This window comes from Macaca nemestrina, chromosome 9 (genome assembly GCF_043159975.1).
Source record: "Macaca nemestrina isolate mMacNem1 chromosome 9, mMacNem.hap1, whole genome shotgun sequence".
In the NCBI taxonomy this organism is placed as follows: domain Eukaryota; kingdom Metazoa; phylum Chordata; class Mammalia; order Primates; family Cercopithecidae; genus Macaca; species Macaca nemestrina.
The window spans coordinates 15,551,379-15,571,044 of NC_092133.1; the positions used below are offsets into that span (position 1 = coordinate 15,551,379).

Here is a 19,666-nt window from a genome sequence, read left to right on the forward strand (position 1 = left end):
CCTCTAGAGGTTAGATGCAGCTGTTGTTGCTGTTTCCAAATTCTAGCCCCTGGGTAGAACCTGCTTCTTTGCCGCACCAGCTTTTGTTTGTTTGTTTTGAGATGGGGTCTTGCTCTGTAGCCCAGGCTAGAGTGCAGCGTGGCACGATCATAGCTGACCACAGCCTCGACCACCCAGGCTCAAGCCATCCTCCTGCTTCAGCTTCCTGAGTAGCTGGGACCATAGGTGCATGCCACCATGCTGGGCTATTTATTATTGTTGTTATTATTATTTGTAGAGATGAGTTCTCGCTATGTGTCCCAGGATGGTCTTGAGCTCCTGGGCTCAAGGAATTCTCCCACCTTGGGCTCCCAAACTGCAGGGATTACAGGTGTGAGCCACCACACCAGGCCCGCTACCAGCGTTTGATTGGAGACTGAGGGCTCCCTCTAGTCCTGTTGGTGGAGATTAAGCCAAATGTTGTGCCCTAAGTGCAAGGGAAGCAGGCAAACCAGTCTCTAGCATTTTTGGCCTCTATAAAAGGAAGAAGGCTGTGTGTCATTCAGGGCATGCCTGCTTAAAGCGATGCTATTTTTCAGGGATAGGAAGAGGCTCAAATGCTGTGTAGATAAAAATAATGATAAATGTTCACTGCACTCACCATTTCATTAAATCTGGGGTTCTCTGCAGGGCTGACTTTGTTCTTCAACAATCCGTCGCTGTTAGCCACCATTCATTCCCTCACTATCCTGATGCTTTGTAATATCTGCTTACCTACCTATGCACTCATTAGCCTGTAAGCTCTCTGAGGGCAACAACCCTGTCCCTTCACTGCTGTATTCTCAAAGACACAGGGTTAATAAATATTCCACTGATGCACAAAAGTTTGCGTCCTTGAAAGCTGGGCTCTAGGCAAGTTACAAAGAAGGGGCGTTGGGCAGTGGGAACAACACTAGTCTGTTAAACTTTTAAAGCACCGGCTTCAGAGTACCTGTGAACCCTACACAAGGAACCCTACACAAATGTTTGTGCGTATGTGTATACATGCATTTCTCTGTGGAGAGAATCCATTGTTCACAACATTTTCTCAGAGGAAACAAGGGCCCCTAATATAGACAGCATCTATTTATGTTTGATACATGCTTAAAGGAATACAGGCTTGCTATGAATACTTTGAAAATACAGCAAAATCTCACTGTAGGGTGTTTCTGTGGAACACAGCAGCATGTTCCTTTCTTTATTTACATTTTTAGAGAGATAAAAATGTCAGTATACACACATATTTATCAAAGCATAAAAATGTGGAGTCAATAGAAGAAAAACAGCTTAAAACAAAAGTTTGGATTCGACTTCCACTGTTAGCTGTGTATATTGGATAACTGGTCAACCTCTCTGAACCTTGCCACCTTTGTGGATAGATTAGGGGTGATTCTTACTTCTGAATATTGCTGGACAGATTAAATGAGATGGTTTGAGTAAGTGTTTGGCAACGAGCTGGAGCTCAACACACAATATGTTTTCTCTTTCTGTCCAAAATTTCTAACAGCTAGACAGACAAGATTTCTAAGTTAAATTTACTCCAGCCTTAGAAAGATTTTACTGTATTGTTCTCTGTCTCTGATTTCAGTACTTGGGGATTTGACGTTGGGATTCAACTCTCCACTCTCAGTGAGGCCAAAGGAACAGAGTGGCATGTCTATTGACAGAGGAAGGAGTGTGATTTGTCTTATGGCATCACTGAGATGTTGGCTACTGAAGGTCCTTAGAAAGTGAGTGTCCCTGGGGCTCCTGGCTGAATGCTAGCAAAGAAACAACCTGGGCAGATTTGAAACACAAACTAGAAGGGCCAGTGGGTGAAGCACTCTCCCCACCCTGCTTCAGAGCAGAGGATCCTCAAATTCTCTCTTCCAGAGAGGTCCCTCCCATCCATTCTTGTAGCTTGCCATGCTGCCTTTGAGGCTCTAGAGTGAGCTTGAGATTCCCCAGAAAGAAGCTTCCCTTTGCTGGATGGTACCTATTGGAAAATCCCATCCTATCTGTTTGTTCCTCCTTAATGGAATCCAGTGCTCAAGAAAAGAGGACTACAACCAGGAAACCTGGGTCTTCCTCTTGCTTGAGGCAGACCTCTCAAGTGTGGAAAGATTCCAAGGTCACTTACCTGTCACAGGGACTCACCCATCGCCTGAATTCTGCCTTGAAGGGCCAGTATCTGTGTCCCGCCAACCAAAAAGTCCTGGGTACAAAGTGGAAAGGAGAGTTTTGTGCTATGTATAAGTCATCAGAAAAAAACCTATGAAGGCAGGATTATTTATATGACCTAAAGAGATTAGGTTTTGAATTATTAAATTTGTTCATGTAACAGTTCTTAGGAAGTGATCCAAAACATAACATACATATTGTGATACAAGTGAGATGATCTGGAAGAGGGTTTTAGATGTTATTTTTCATCTTCAAAGAAAAAGCTACATTTCAAAATGTCTTTGAAGAATACTTATCGTGGTTTTAAAAATCGGAGGATTTTTAGAGTTGGGAAGGTCCCTAATGCTTATCAACTTCAATGTCCCTCCCCTCCTATATATCTCCCCCACCTTATGATGCCTGAGTTTCTCCTATGCACTCCGTCACTCTTCAAGCCAGTCAAGGAACAAGCATCATTGTCTCTGTTTAAGAGTGTTTTTGAAAAGTAGAATCTTAGGCCACACCTTAGACCTACTGACTGATAATCGGCATTCAGTCAGGTCCCTAGGTAATTCATACGTACATGAGAGCTAAAGCAGCATTCATCTACAGCGCTGCTTCTCAGCCTTAATCATACATTTGAATCACCAGAGAAGCTTTCAGAAACTATTGTTATAAGCCCACCTTCAGTGATTATGGGTTAATCACTATAGGATGCACCCTGAGCAAGGGGAGTTTTATTTATTTATTTATTTATTTATTGTTTTATTTATTATTTCAGATTCAGGGGTACATGTGCAGATTTATTACATGGGTATATTGTGTGATGCCAAGGTTTGGGCTCCTAATGATCCTGTTGCCCAAGTAGCAAACCCAGTACCCAATAGGTAGTTTTTCAACCCCTGCCCTCTTTCCACCCTCTCTCCTTTTGGAGTCTCCAGTTGCTCTTGTTCCCATCTGTGTGACCATGTGTATACCCAATGCTTAGCTCCCATTTATCAATGAAAATATGAAGTATTTGGTTTTCTGTTTCTGAGTTAATTTGCTTAGGATAATGGGCTCTGGCTGCCTGCATGTTACTGCAAAGAACATACTTTCATTCTTTTTTATGGTTGCGTAGTATTCCATGCTGTAGATATAGTACATTTTCTTTACCACCACTGATGGGCCTCTGGGCTGATTCCATGCCTTTGCTATTGTGAATGGTGCTTCAATAAACATATGAGTGCAGGTCTTTTTAGAACAATTTATTTTCCTTTGGGTATATACCCAGTAATGGGATTGCTGAATCAAATGGTAATTCTTAGTTCTTTGTGAAATCTCCAAACTGCTTTTCACAGGGGCTGAGCTAATTTGCATTCCCACCAACAGTGTATAATCATTCCCTTTTCTCCACAACCTCACCAACATCTGTTATTTTCTGACTTTTTAGTAATAGCTATTCTTGCTGGTGTGAGATGGTATCTTATTGTGGTTTTGGTTTTCATTTATCTGATGATTAGTGTTTTAAGCATTTCTTCATATATGTGTTGCCTGCTCATATGTCTTCTTTTGAGAAGTAGCTATTCATGTCATTTGCCTACTTTTAATGAGTTTTTTTTTCTTGTGGATTTAAGATCCTTATAGAGTCTGGATATTACACCTTTGTCAGATGCATAGTTGCAAATATTTTCTCCTATTCTGTAGGTTGTTGGTTCACTACATTGATTATTTCATTTGCTGTGCAGAAGCTCTTTATTTTAAGTAAGTCCCATTTGTCTATTTTTTATTTTGTTGCATTTGCTCTTGGGGTTATCATAAATTCTTTGCCCAGGCCAATGTCTAGATGAGTATTTCATAGGTTTACTTTTAGGATTATTATGACTTGAGGTCTTACATTTAAGTCTTTAACCCATCTTGAGTTAATTCTTGTATATGGTGAGAGGTAAGGGTCCAGTTTCATTCTTCTTCATATGGTTAGCCAGTTTTCTCAGCACCATTTATTAAAAAGGGTATTATCCTTTCCCTGTTGTTTATTTTTGCTAACTTTGTCAAAGATAAGTTGGTTGTAGGTGTGCGGCTTTATTTATGGGTTCTCTACTTTGTTCCATTGGTCTATATGTCTATTTTTGTATCAGTACCATGCTGTTTTGGTTACTGTAGCCTTGTGGCATAATTTGAAGTCAGGCAATGTGATGCCTCCAGCTTTGTTCTTTTTGCTTAGAATTGCCTTCATCTCTTCAGGCTCTTTTTTGGTTCCATATGAATTTTAGAATAATTTTTTTTCTAATTCTCTGAAAAATGGCATTGGTAATTTGACAGGAAAAACATTGAATCTGTAGATTGCTTTGGGCAGTATGAACATTTTAATAATATTTATTCTCCCAACCCTAGAGCAGGGAATGCTTTTCCATTTGTGTTGTCTATGATTTCTTTCAATAGTCTCTTATAGTTCTCCCCATAGTCATGTTTAACGTCCTTGATTAGATGTATTTCTAGGTACTTTTTTTGTGTGGCTATTGTTAATGGGATTGAGTTCTTGATTTGGTTCTCAGCTTGAATGCTATTGGTGTATAGAAATCCTACTGACTTTTATACATTCATCGTATATCCTAAGACTTTGTTGAAGTCATTTATCAGGTCGAGGAGTCTTCTGAGAAAATCTTTTGGGTTTTCTAGGTATAGGATCATATCGTCAGTGAAGAGAAATAATCTGACTTTCCCATTTCCTATTTGGATGCCTTTTATTTCTTTCTCTTCCCTGATTTTTCTGACTAGGACTTCTAGTACTATGTTGAATAGGAATGATGAGAGTGGACATCTTGTCTTATTCCAGCTTTTAGAGGGGAATGCTTCCAGCTTTTGCCTATTCAGTATGATTTTGGCTGTGGGTTTATCATAAATGGCTCTTACAATTTTGAGGTATGTTTCTTTGATGCCTAGTTTGCTGAGTTCTTTTTTATCATTAAGAAACATTGGATTTTATCAAATGCTTTTTCTGCTTCTATTGACATGATCACAAGATTTTTGTTTTTAATTCTGTTTATGTGGTAAAGCACATTTATTAATTTGCATATGGGGAGCCATGTTTGCATTCCAGGAATAAAGCTCACTTTATCATGGTGGATTAACTTTTTGATGTGCTGCTGGATTCAGTTTGCTAGCATTTTGTTGTGAACTTTTGCAGCTATGTTCATCAGTGATACTGGCCTGTAGTTTCCTTTTTTTGTTGTGTCTTTGCCAGATTTTGGTATCAGGGTGATACTGGTTTTGTAGAATATTGTAGGAAGGAATGCCTTTCTCCTCAATTTTTTGAAATAATTTCAATAGCACTAGTACCAGCTCTTCTTTGCATGTCTGGTAGAATTTGGCCATAAATCCATCCGATTAAAGGCTTTTTTTTTTTTTTTTTTTTTTTTGGTTGGTAGGTTTTTAAAAAAAATACTGACTCAATTTCATTACTCGTCATTGGCCTGTTCAGGTTTTACATTTCTTCCTAGCCCAATCTTGGGAGATTGTGTATTTCCAGGGATTTATCCAGTTCCTCTAGATTTTCTAGTTTGTTTGCATAGAGACGCTGGTAGTAGTGTCTGAGGGTGTTTTATATTCCTGTGGGACTGGTTGTAATATCACCTGTGTCATTTCTGACTGTGATTATTTGGATCTCTTCCTTTTTTCTTTGTTAATGTAGCTAGTAGTCTCTCAATTTTGTTTTTTCTTTCAAAAAAGCAAATTTTCATTTTGTTCAACTTTTGTGTGATTGTCTTGAGACTCATTTTCACTTAGTTCTTCTCTGATTTTAGTTATTTCTTTTCTTTTGCTAGCTTTGGGAGTAATTTGTTCTTGTTTTAATAGCTCCTTTAGGTGTGAAATTAGGTGGCTAATTTGAGATTGTTCTATCTTCTTTATGTAAGCATTTAGCACTATAAACTGTTAACACTGTTTTTGCTGCATCCCAGAGATTTTGGTATGTTGTGTCTCTATTTTCACTTGTTTAAAATATTTTTTGATATCTGTCTTAATTTCATTGTTTACCTGAAAGTCATTCAGGAGCAGGTTGTTTAGTTTCCATGTATTTGTGTGGTTTTGATACTCTTGGTATTTATTTCCATTTTTATTGCACTGTGGTCCAAGATGAAAGCAAGGGGAGTTTCAAATGCTTCCCAGGGGATTCTAATATGCAACAAAATTTGAGAGCCTTTGCTTCTTTAGCATATCCAACAAGTGGTTGCCCCGACTTTTAAAAAATATATTCAGAGACTGTCAAAGCCACCTATCCCATTGTAATTGCAAAGTGCAACTTGATGCTAAATTTGAAAACCTGCCTCTATGTAACGTGTACACTCCTGGTGTAGTTTCTGTCCTTGGAAGTCTTACAGAAAATGCTAAATCCCTGCTGAGGTGTCTAACTCATCCGGCTTGCTCAGGATCTTCTTGACTTTAGCACTCAAGATCCCATGTCCTAGAAAACCCCTCAGTCCTGGGCAAACTGAGATAGTTAGGATAATGTCACCCTTCCAGGTATTTTCTTCCATAGGTTAAGTATAAATGTTTTTCTTCATTGCATTCACTGTTCCTTAAATTTCTAGGGAAACACCTAGATCTGTTGTCCTGCAATACTGGGTCTATCAACACAACCTAGAATGGCATTGAACCCTTAGCTTTCAAGGTCAGAAAGGAATTATTATCACAAAATAAACTGGCCTTTGTAGAGCTTCCTTTTTAAAACATTGATTTTAGGAGATCCTTCTTTGAAAATTAACTACTATCCACTGGGCATGGTGGCTCATGCCTGTAATCCCAGCACTTTGGGAGGCAGAGGCGAGCAGATCATTTGAGGTCAGGAGTTCAAGACCAGCCTGGACAACATGGTGAAACCCCGTCTCTACTAAAAATACAAAATTAGCTGGGTGTGGTGGTGCGTACCTGTAATTCCAGCTACTCGGGAGGCTGAGACAGGAGAATCACTTGAATCTGGGAGGCAGAGGCTGCAGTGAGCCAAGATTGTGCCACTACACTAAAGCCTGGGCAAAAAGAGCAAAATTCTGCCAAAAAGAAAAAGAAAGAAAGAGAGAGAGAGAGAAAGAAAGGAAGAAAGAAAGAAAATTAACTATTATCAAATCTTTTTCCTATAATATGTTTGTGTTATTTTCACAAATTTTAGGTGCCAAATTCTATGCATATTCATCATTTTGTTTCCCTGTCATCTTCCAATGCAATCACTGGCCATAATTAAATTACCAAGAAAGCACAATAAACTATAAAATGAACTTTTGAAACTAAAAATAATCAACTGCAGAAGTCTTCAAGGTAATTATTTTAGTATAAATTAATTTTTAAAATAATCCTAATAAAGGTGTTTATTGCAGTGTTGGTTGAGATTGTGAAGAAAACTGGAAATAATGCAAATGTACAATAGTAAGGGATAAGTAAGTTATGGACTAGTCACTTGATAAAATGTTAGTCTATTAAAAATATGATTATAATGACTATGTAGCCACATAGAAATAATATTAAACAAAGCAAAACTAAATTAAATAAAGCAAAATTCATTCTTGATTACATGTATTAAAATCACAATTTCATATGGATGGAGATTGAAAGGAAACATTTTACGCCATATCACAGAGGGTGGTACAAGTGTTGCTGACTTTATCCTTTTTTAAAATTAGGTTTCTGTTAATGTTGTCAAACTAAAATAGTGACAGAGAGGGAGGCTCTCAAAAAAAGTATATTTGGGAATATGCAAGGTATAGTAATTTTGCAATTTTGAGACATGTATGTTATGGTGGATCATTGGCATATATGGAGAGGTTGGAGAAAGAGGAAACTTCTAAAGGCAAAGAGAAGAAATCCACATAAGCTGCTTTGAAGCAGAGTTTATTGGTCACAGAAGCTCATTGCTGGAGTTGGTATTAGCTCATTGGTAGATAGTAGGGCAGCTTATCTGGAATGCTATAATCTTGAGGAATTTATGGTGGTCAGTTATGTCACATGGTACATATAGGGCATGCAGGACATGTGGGGTTTGTGGAATGTGCAGGGATTTGTTGTGATAAGGAAAGTCTCAGGCATGCGTGTGAGGTGTGTGAACTGGGGTTATGAATCGGGGTATGAGCCACATCAATGTTAAAGGAGAGCAGATGGGAATCTAGGCAGCCCCACTTCGGGCTCTAAGCATCAAGCAGAGCCCCTCGCTGGGCAGGATCCTTCTTTCATGCTCACTTAACTCCATTTTGTTAGGGTTTTGACATAAGTGACTTCATTTTGGTACTGGCAACTTCCACAATATTATTAGTATGAGGAAAAAAAATGTATGCTCTCAAGCCTCGGTAATTATTTTTAATTCATTTGATCTTGTTTAGTGCAACATTTCTATCCATGAAAGATGGCAGAGGAGAGTGGTTGTGAGCATGCACTTAATAGCTAACACCAGCATCTCTGTCTCTCAGCTTCCTCTTCTGGGAAATGGGGAAAATACAAGCTACCTCCTGGTGTTGTGTTATACTATGTGTACACCTACCCACACACACACCCACACACACAGTATCCCTATTCTGAAAATTCAAAATTCGAAATGCTCCTAACTCAAAAGCTTTTGAGCACCAACATAATGCTCAAAGGAAATGCTCACCAGAGCATTTTTGGATTTCAGATTAGGGATGCTCAGCTGCTAAGTGTAATGCAAATATTCCCAAATCTAAAACAATCCAAAATCTGAAATACATCAAGTCCCGAATATTTTGGATAAGGGACACTCAACTTGTGTATCTATCTAACTGTAATAGTAGAGTAGATATAGATATATAGATATAGCTATTGAAAAATGTAGAGAGTGTGCATGATTGACTTCTCAGTGTGTCTATTGGTGTGTGAGTCTCTATGTGTATGAATGTGCACACACACCTGTCTAAAGTTATCCATGCATTTGTGGATGGGAACTGAGAATCATCTACCAAATCCTTTCCTTTTACCAAGGAGGACATTGTGGCCCCGAACTGGGGTGTGATCTACATCAGATCATAGCATTAAAGCTGAGCAAATGGGAATCTGGGCAGCCCCACTCCTGACCCTGAGCACCAAGCAGGGCTCATCACTGGACAGCGACCTAGTGGTTGGGAGGGTAGGCTCCACACTGAGGTGGCCCAGCCTTGAGTCTTGGCTTTTCTGCTCCAAGCAGGTGGCTAAGCCTCGCTACCCCTCCTTCTCTTCACATGAGGACTGAGAACAAGAATGCCCATCTCATACTTACTGTGAATATAAAAAATGAGATGATGCATAGTGCCTAACAGATAATGACAGCCAACGAATGTCTGTCATGATCAGAAATTTTCCAAGGGTATCCAACCCAACAATGTTTTATCAACTGGAGAAAAAGCAAAAAAAAGTATAGATTGTCCTTATGTTTAATCTCAAAGAAATGAAGAGCAGTAACACTTATTAAATGCCTCTTAATGTGTACAGAACTTTACATGAGCAATCTCAGTTAATTCCTAAAACTACAAAAGGTACAGTAGTAGGCTAGGCAGGTACAGTATTATTATTCTCGTTTTATAGATGAGGAAAATGAGTCTAAGAAAAATTAACTTTTCAATGAAAATGCATAATAGAAGACATAAAAGTAGTTAATGAACATGTAATTAAACCTACTAATAATCAATGAGATGTATATAAATTACCAATGAGATAATACTTTTCATGCACCTATTTTTTTCTTATCATTTTTGAATAAGATTACTCCAGCTTGTGTGGTTGGAGTGAAGTGATGGTAAGAATGTAATCTTGTACAACCTCTCTGGACAGCAATTTGGCAAGGTGATTTATGAGCTTGAAATTCATGTTCATACCGTTTGGCACACTATTTGAACATATTAAAATCTATTTTAAGGAAATCATCCAAAATGTAAATAAAGATTGATGCAAAAAGATGTTCATCACAGTGTTATTTATAATAGCAAAAAAAGAAACCATGTAAATGGCCAATATCAGACTAAGGTTAAATATATTACTCACAATGTACAATTATATTAATACAACTATTAAATATGATGTTTATGAAGGCCTGGAAAATGCTGATATAATGACATTAAGTGGAAAGCAAAGTACAAAATTATAAATGCAGTGTTACCTCAATCATATTTTAAAAATCAGGGAAAATTGAATGATAATATACTTACATATTATAGTTATTAAACTGAGTGATTCCTTTCTTTCTGCTTCACACTTTTCTTTATCTTTATTCATTTAATGTGTAGTAATTTAGAATTAGAAAAGGTGAAATGAATATTGTCTAACACAACACATAATGCAGGACAGAGCCTAGATGTAAAGCAGCCCATCAGACTCTGAAGTTACATTTATTCTACCTCATCAGGGGCCACAAACTCAGAAGTTACATAGCCCGTCAAGTAAGGTTAGTGAGCCAAGAGAGTAGGGTATCAGTACGACAGAAACAGATATTTTTCTCTCTGAGTAGCAAATTTGGGGTACTAATATCTTTTCCCAGAATGACACTTTACAGGTTATATTATGTAATGTATAAGCAAAGTTAGAACAAGGTCGAGTTCTGTACATCTAGAAAGATGCTTGGTAAAATTCTAGGGAAAAAAAGTGAACATTCTTGCAAAACTGTTCACAAGACCATAATTCAAATGCCTAACCAAGCATAAAAATGTTATTCTCCCGGGAAAATCTCACCTTCTACTTAGGCACCTGTTTTCCCAATTTTTGTTTTGAGTTTTAATTAGTTAGAATGGATTCCTTTCCCCCAGTGTGTAACAGCGAGGACCTAATGGGTAGACAGCTTTTTCTGTAACAGGAGAATGTCTTTGTCTATTTTCCATAGTAAATCTCAATTTGCTGGCAGAGCACTTAGAAACATTTTGTACACTGCAATGTTTAGGTGTTCTCCAAGATTAATTGTTTGCTAATATCCCAAATTACCCTCTGTAGGTACAGCGGTTGTTTTTCTTCCTTTGGCATGGTCCTTTTATTTTGACAAGAATGTGACAAAGGATTAATTGGACCCATTTATTCTTCAAATGTTTGACTCTCAGGGAATTTGCTGGTTCTACTTCTAATCAAGAGCTAAACTGGCAAGTGGGTAGTTAGCAAAGTTGGCTGCACATCTGCAAATATCAAATGTCTGTGAACAAGACTAAGAACTCTCTCTCTCCTTTCTGGTCAGATGGTTTCATTTAAGATCCAAAGGGTCAAGGGTCACAGCATGACCTCATCAAATTAGACCCAACCGAGAGAGGTGTTTAGCACAACAGAAAGGAAATAATCTGAAGGACATTAAATGCAAATGAAATTGCCATCTGCAAACTTCAAAAAACACCTGATCTAAAAAAATAAATCTCCTGCTTAAAGCTGAAACCTTGCCTTCTTTTCCCCTCCAGAGTGGACACAGAAGTTTGTTCTCGTAGCTGCCTGACAATCACTCAACTTGCCAAAGTCCATTTGCATTTAATATTCCCCTCTTGACTTTTGCAAGTTAAAAAAATTGACAATGATCTCCTCGAAACACGAAGAGGAAAGTTCAAGCATGGATATTACTCCTTTGCCTCTTGTGCTTGGCTGGCCAAATTGGTCACAGAAACCTGTGATTTCTAAAACTAGAAGCCAATCACTTTGGGGCAGGTTTGCATGAGCATGCATGGGAAATTCCATGGTGTGGAGTTATGAGATGAAGGTCCCAAGGGTGACGGGAGTTGTAGTTTATTTTTTATTTATTCAGAATAAAAGTCTTCACATGCCAGGGACTGTGCCAGGCCCTGGAGATACACTGCTAAGCCCGCCAGACATGGTCCCTGTCCTTGAGGAACTCAAAGACAAATAAACAAGTAATTGCCTTAAAGTGAAATAAATGCTCGGAAAGTGTGGTTCACAACAGTGGTCACTCTGGAATACCCAGGCACCACCCATGCGGTCTGCCTACATCCAACCCAGATAGAGAGGAGAACAAGGCAGGTGGTAGCAAGTGGCAGTATCTGAACCCTTGCTCTTCTCTGGGGTGCTGGAGTAAGACCCTTGGGGGACACTGTTGTCGGATACATCAGCCCTGTGACCAGGCAAGAGTGGGACACTTCACCTGTCTGACCCTTGTTTTCTTATCTGGCTAAAAACAAAGGCTGACAGGTAGAAGTGGAACTATTCTGCTGGTGTAAAGAGTTTCTAATAACATAAACGTCGGCCGGAATTCAACAAGCTGCTTTATGAGAAGGTGAGCTTCTCCCTCACAGGCTCTGTTCCAGAAAGGAGTGAAAAACCACTAGCTAGAGATACTGGTGGGCAAATAGGAGTGGAGGAGTTGGTGACCTTTAAAGCCAGTTCCAGCTCCAGCATCACAGAAGACTAAGAGAGGTTTATTTTCAGTTGTAAATCTCTATGATTCTATTCATTTGAGTGAAAAATCACAGTGAACTTTTGGCTCACATTATATTATTGACAAACTCTCATTTGCCCAAAAAATATCAGTTGGATGGTGCTTCTTGGAGTCATTCAAGGCTAAGACCCTGAGTAGCTTAAAGCAAGAATCCTCTTTGACAGAATTTAAGTTTCCTAAAAAGACTGTGTATAATAACTTCTTCAGATAGCCATCAACGCCCCTTACAGAACCTATGTGATCAGTAAACCACCTGTGATCTTCATCAAGGTCTGTGCGATTTCTCCTGATGATGTGTGGGGTTTGTCTTTGTGGCACTCTTGTTTGCGGCTCATGAATAATAGTTTGTGTCATACACAGCAGTGGAAACTGGGAGATTGTGCACGCTCTGCCACTTGCTGTTTTATTTTGGGCAAGTTCCTTAAGTTTCTGAGATTTAGTTTTATGTTTATAAATGAGGATTGTAAGAAAACGACCTACAAGGATTGTATACATTGTAAAGAACTATGGAAATCAAAGGGGCTACCACTGTCCTTGAACCGTGTTGGACACCAGGTATCCCACAAATGATGCTTAGGAATGGAAACAGGGATCTTCCCACATCATGACTCTTAGGGGTCTTTCTGTTGCCAACGTGACCTGAGGAGTGAACTATTGGCAAATATTACTTCAGAGATAATAACTGGTTTGCAGTTCTGCTTCCAGTTTTCCAGAACTGTATAGGACGCAAGTAGAGATCATAGCTCATGAGAAAAAGTAAAATTTTAAAAAGTAAATTTATTGTCCTGAATAGTATCTTGTTTATCCATTGACCAGGGTCCGCATCCATTACATGCAAGAATTCCTTGCTCTGAACTTGTAAATTTATCCTGTGAAAGCATCTGGGACTCAGGAATAGAGAAGCCAATAACTTCAGAGTATGTGAGAGATGGCAGTGGGGTTGGGGTGTTCATTTGATGAGGCAGTGTCAAGAGTTTTGGGTACCTGGGATACGGGGCTTAGTGTAGCAGCTTTCTCTAAGACCCATGGAGACACAAGCAACCATGCATGCTGTAGAGGCACATGGAACAGTGGAGTGGAAAGTGGAAGAGAGGGCAGTGGAGAGGAGCAGAGGGGAGTAGAAGGAGGTGTGGACTAAGAGCAAACTGGACCTGGTGGCTCCTGGTTCTACCATTGTCTGTTGGCAGCCAGGTGTCAGGAAGTCTAGCGGCTCAGTTCACTCATCAAAGCAAGAAAAGAACTGAACCACGTACCCTCCAAAATCTTGGTAATGATGTAGCAGAAATTTTGCAAGATTTGGCAGTGGAAAATCTCATCTGTAAAATATACCAGTAAAACCTATCTCACAGGGTTGTAGAGAGGATTAAATGAGAGAATCAAATGGAAATCCTTGGTAAAGTGCTACATCAGAGTCATCAAGTCATTTACGGCTCCAGAAGTGAAAGGAAAAGAATGAAGATGGAGAAAATATGCACTGAAGAATATAAATGGTTTTTCTCTAGCAAAGATGAATCTGAAATATTAATGGCTAATGCTGGCTTCCCTGAAGCTAATGCACTATATTCAATATTTTTCACCACTAAGTATTTTTTAATGCATCAATAGGTAAGAGAAGCCAGACAGAAACATTTAGATCCTGGACAAACAATAAGGGAACTGGACATCCACGATGGTGTTTTGGCCTATGTGGATGGAATATGGAAATTCATCTTGTATTGCAGAGATCCAGAAACTTCTTGGACCCAGTGGTGATATAGGATAACTTCATCAGCTTGGTGCTTGCTAAGAAAGGAGAAGGAGGATTTGGGCATGAGGCCTAACTGTCATCTTCTTGGGTTTGGGGATGATGACACCTCATCGATCTTGTGTCATTTCAGAAAATGGCCACTCACCTCCCTGCCTTGGAATTGGGTCAGGGTGCAGCCGTCCAAAGAGGCATTTGTTAACAGTGAAGAAGCAGTCAGCGCAGTAGCAGGGGATTTATGCATTTGAGCTCAGGAACGTTGGCTGTGGGGGCGCACATCTGGCCACAAGATGCTCTCTGGCTGCCTTTTGGATGAAGAGGCTTGGTCAAAGGAGGTCATGGCAGGTTCAGTGGGATTGCAAATGGCGGGGGGGGGGGGGCTACGGTGAAAGTAAACAAGCCGCTCTTCTGACTTCAAGCTTCTCCCCAACAAGGAGAAAAGAGGTGCGCTCGTGTGTATTTGCAAGATCACTGAACTATTTTTAAGCACTTGGAAACTCAAGGCTGACAAATCTCTCATCAATCAATATTGAAAGTTTTGTGTGAGAACAATGACAATTAAAAAGCTACCCAAATCAAACGAAAACTGCTCTAAAGTAATTACAAAAGGGGTTAAAGAAAAAAAAATACGTCCTTATGTGCTATTGGTTCTGCAAAGTAAGTCAACACTCAAGTCTACAGAATTCTTACACAATAACTTTTTCTGTTTTCCTCAATTAATTTTTAAAAATTATATTAATAAAAGATTTTCGTGCATTTAATAAGGTTTCTTTAATTTGGTTTTATTCTTTCTGTTTTAAATTTAATAATATAAACTAGTAGTTGAGAGTATGAATAATAAAGACAGGAATTAAATTGATCACTCTGCAACACTTTCAGTAGCGGGAAAGACATCCACCAGAATGGTCAGTGACTTGATTTGGGATGGAAGTTCCAAGGAAATCATTTATTTAACACAATTTTTGCAGCAGTCACCAGTCTTAATGCCATATTAAAGAAGAAAAATGTTTAGCAACAAGACTGACTTTTTCCCATGTGCTTTAGGTTTCGAAAATACTGCTACGGAGATACCTTGATTTCGCATTCACTGGGCTTCACAGTTTGGGGACCCGTTTTTATATTTGTTTTCTAGTGTAAAAACTATACACCATGAGGGCCATATAAATCCACATGTGACTTCATTTTGACTTCTCATGAGGGACTCCCTCCAACCCCCATCCAGTGCCCCAGATAAAAAGACATGTCCTTGTTTCTTTTCTTCTAAGAACAAGATCTTTCCCTTCTAAAATTCCTTCCAAAAGTCTTAATTTCTAGCTCCTGACCCTGCTCGGGCCTTAAAACCCAAGGCCCCAGCTGTTAGGGCCTCTGTCTGGGTCCATGACCCTAAAGCAGCCTCTCCACAGCTGGCAAACTTCTGCACTTGCTTTGCGAGTTTGCTATCAATTTCTGGCATGCGAAGATTTTCCTTTCTTTCTTTCAAGTTCAGCTATACATTTTTCAGTTTGTTCGGTTGTTTTAATTTGTTTGCATATTGCCCTGAATTTCAAGGGGATTGTAACAGACAGAGACTTCCACATTGGCTCAGATCACTAAGTTGTTAAAACTGGAATCCCACAATAATGTTGATAAAATTCACTCTTCCAAAAGTTTCTTCAGATGGGTTTCTCATGAAATTGATTCTTATAATGTCACCTTATAATGCCATGTCTCTTTCTGTCACATGAATAATAATGTATTCTTGAAATTGGCCAGGCCTGATGGTGTCAGAGGAAGAATGCCAAGAGGAGAAAGGGGTAAAATATTACTCCTGCCCCTTCCTAGCCGTGTGACTGGGACAAGCCACTGACCTCCATCTATTCGGTGGAGGCAATAATGTCAGCTCCTCACAAATGTGTGGGGTATTAGAAAATCTGAAGACTGTTACTTCTCGTTTGGTTTACACCAGTGGCCTTACCAGGATTCCTGGCTAGGAAGCATGATGAGTCCAGAAGATCTACTAGTTTTGAGAACTGTAAAGATGAGAGTTATTCTGCACCATACAAGGAGTTTTTTTAAGGCAGAAAAAAAATTAATGTTCCCCTGGTATTTCTTGTACAGAAGTTTGATTTTCTATGTTCACTATGAATTTGTGTGACATTTATCTCTCATGCCATGTAGGGATTATGTCATCAAATGGAACCCCGCTCCTAGTTCCACCCAGACAGATACCTATATGCTCCATGCATAATTTCAGCCTGATTCCTTTTCTTTTCCCTTCCTTCCTTCCTTCTTTCTTTTCTTTTCTTTTCTTTTTAAACAGGGTCTCACTCCGTCACCCAGGCTGGCATACAGTGGCACAATCTCGGCTCACTGCAACCTCTGCCTCCTGGGTTCAAGAGATTTTCCTGCCTCAGCCCCCTGAGTAGCTGGGATTACAGATGTGCACCACCATGCCCAGCTAATTTTTGTATTTTTAGTAGAGACAGGGTTTCACCATGTTGACTAGGCTGGTCTTGAACTCCTGACTTGAGTGATCTGTCCGCCTTAGACTCCAAAAGTGCTAGGATTACAGGCACTCGTGAGTCACAATGCCCAGCTCTGAAGCATTTTCCCTCCAAATAGTCCCCCTTAACCCTCCTTCATCAAGCCGGATGTGTGTTTGGAGGTGAAAACATTTTGTGTCGGAGTATAAAGTACATTGTTAATAAAGACAAAAGTCCCACGCAACCAAAGTGTAGGACCCAGAGTCAGAGCTTGGGATGCCAGAAAGAGTTGATCTCATTCACTTCACCACACATGGAAGAGGAAGTGGGAACGTTTTCACACCATTGTTGTGTTTTCTTTTCTTTTCTTAGATGACACTTAAGAGAACATGCCTTGGTTACCCAAGATTTTGGTCCGAGAGTAGAAAGTCTTCAGATACCTTCTTAGGAATCTTTCTATCCGGAAGAAGAGAAGTGTGTGAGAAGGGTTATCTTACTGAGAAAGACCCATTGGCTGGGCCATTCCGGGAGGGGCAGTAGACCCCAGGGAAAGAAAGGGCCCACTCAGATTGCTGCAAATGCTTCATATACATTCATGCTCTTAGAAAAAATGTTTAGGAGCAGCAAAAAAATCGGTAAAGTTTCAATATTCTCTAGGATTTCTGATAGATTGGTGACCTTTCTCAATTCACATCACAAAATTTGTTTATTCATTTTCCACTCATCACAGAATTTGTTTATTGATTTTCCACCCATGAAAAAAGACTTCATTCCTTCAAAGTGAACGTGTCAAAGTTTTGAAAGTCTACTTCATATTAACTGTAAAGTTTACAACAGAAATTGGCATTTCCAAGAAAAGTAATACTAACACTCTATTGAGCAGCATGAAAACTTACATGAAACTTAACTCCCAGAAAAGTCACGTGGTACTTTCTAAGGACAACCTGTAAATTTGTGATATAAATGATATTTTGAGAGAAAAATATTTTTTGTTTCATCCTTGTCCTTTTCTAAATGATGTGGAGTTCTTTATAATAAACATGAATATCCTTTACAAAAAGTAGTATTTTTTCTTGACAAGTGAGGAGCAGATATTCCAATAGATATTAATAATTCTAGGTACTGAAAATACAGATAATTGTCATTTTCTTCTTCCATGTACTATACTATGTTTTCTAAATCTCCCAAAGTTAAACAAGTATTAAGAAAAAGTTTGAAATGGAGATAATGCAGTAAGAACATAATCATTGTTGTCTATAATTTTAAACAACTCTTTAAAGAGACATTTGATTGAATGTCACTAAGTAAACATACAAATATGTAAACTTTCAAAATCTCTTATTAGGTCCTGAATGGTAGATTTTCTTCACAAAGATATATGAAATTTTTAAGCTCAAATAATTTATGTGTTTTAATTTAAGACATCTGTTTTTCATTTGACTAGTTTAAATACCTTCTGTACAATATTTAGATTCTTTATTTTTTTACTCAGCATCATTTTTGTTTGACCATCCTTTGAGAAATTTTAAAAGTCTCAATACATTGAATATATAAATTATTTTTTTAAAAATACAAATTGACAACTCTGTCCTATCACACCACATTATTCCCCAAGCTGCAGGGTTAAGTTCTCAAAAGAGGTCATTCCTCGTGTTCGTAAAATTGTTCTCGTCCTTGACAACAGAAGGAGAAAACAAGACCAGTTCACAAAGTTACCTTTCCTTCCTCTGTGGCTCTTTGGGCATTTGCTCTACCTTTCCAGGTTCAAGCCCTTCTATTGAGGGCAATAGCATTTAAGCAACATGCACAAGCCTCCACGGGGTACAAAGTGCTATTCTAGGTAACATGGCGGATTATAAATAAGACACAGTTAAATCATCGAGGAGCTTATGATTTACTAAGGGAGACAGAGATGTAACTAATTCATCTGATAAAGGCAATATATAGTAAGTGCCTTGATAAGGTGACAAAGAAAAATGGGATTGCAGTTCAAGAAAACATGTATTCTAAGTATGGAAGGAGGAGCGAAGGATGGGGACGTCATCTAGGCCAGGGTTTGAAGGGTGACTGGTAGGAGATGTGCACTCCAAAATGAAAAACCGCATAATGAGAAGAAAGAACTAAGCTGAGAGAGACAAGAACATTTACAGCAGGTACAGGGAATGGCAAGAAGGCTGTGTGGTTGGCTTATGGAGGTAGGTTTAGGAAGGTTGTAGTGAAAGATAAAATTGGAAAGAAACTTTGAGTCAGACTCTGAAGAGACAGAAATAGCATATTAGGAGGTTTGAAGGTTTTTTAAGATGATGGCAGAGGATGGGCATTGAAGGTTTTTAAGCATAAAAATTACATGATCAGATCTGCACTTAAGGACAATAGCTCTGGCCAACAGTAGGAGAAATGCGTTAGAGGAAGAATACACTGGAGACCAGTTAAGAGGACATTGCAGTGGTCCAAGTAAAACTTTAAAAATGGCCTGAACTAAGACAGCAGTAGAGAACATGGGAGGAAAGGAATAGCTGTTTCAGAACCTTGAAGAAGATGGATGGATAACTTAGAGACCCATTAGATGCTAGAGAAGGAGAGATCATAGAAGACCCCCAGCTTTCGTACTTCAGGAACCAGGAACCAGAAAGTTTAACCATCATCAACTTTAATAATTGGAATAACTGAGGCTACTAAGGAAAAGCTTCTAAATCTTGGAAATAAGCTTCAAAAATTACTGCATGCCTTTTTAATGTACTATTGGAGCGCTGTGTAACAATATCTGACTCTCTAAGGAAATGTAACTTTGTTTGCCTTACTATTACTATTGACTAGGACTCAGAATCAGTAAGCTTATGTTAATTTATAGACTTTTATAAGTTGCAAATGAATTTCATATGGTACAGATACAGAAGATTTCTGTCCAGTAGAAAATAGAAACCTAAAGGTAATGAT

At 38.8% G+C, this 19,666-nt stretch overlaps 1 protein-coding gene across 1 annotated transcript in view; it reads right to left on the reverse strand.

Annotated features, from left to right (window-relative positions):
* The window catches only part of LOC105467552 (protein CASC2-like), an 85,227-nt gene that overhangs the window by 52,536 nt on the left and 13,025 nt on the right, over positions 1-19,666 (reverse strand). Inside the window, exon 2 of the mRNA XM_071069058.1 lies at positions 2,138-2,212. Coding sequence (XP_070925159.1) covers positions 2,138-2,212 — 75 coding nt within the window. The remainder of the gene's footprint in view (positions 1-2,137; positions 2,213-19,666) is intronic.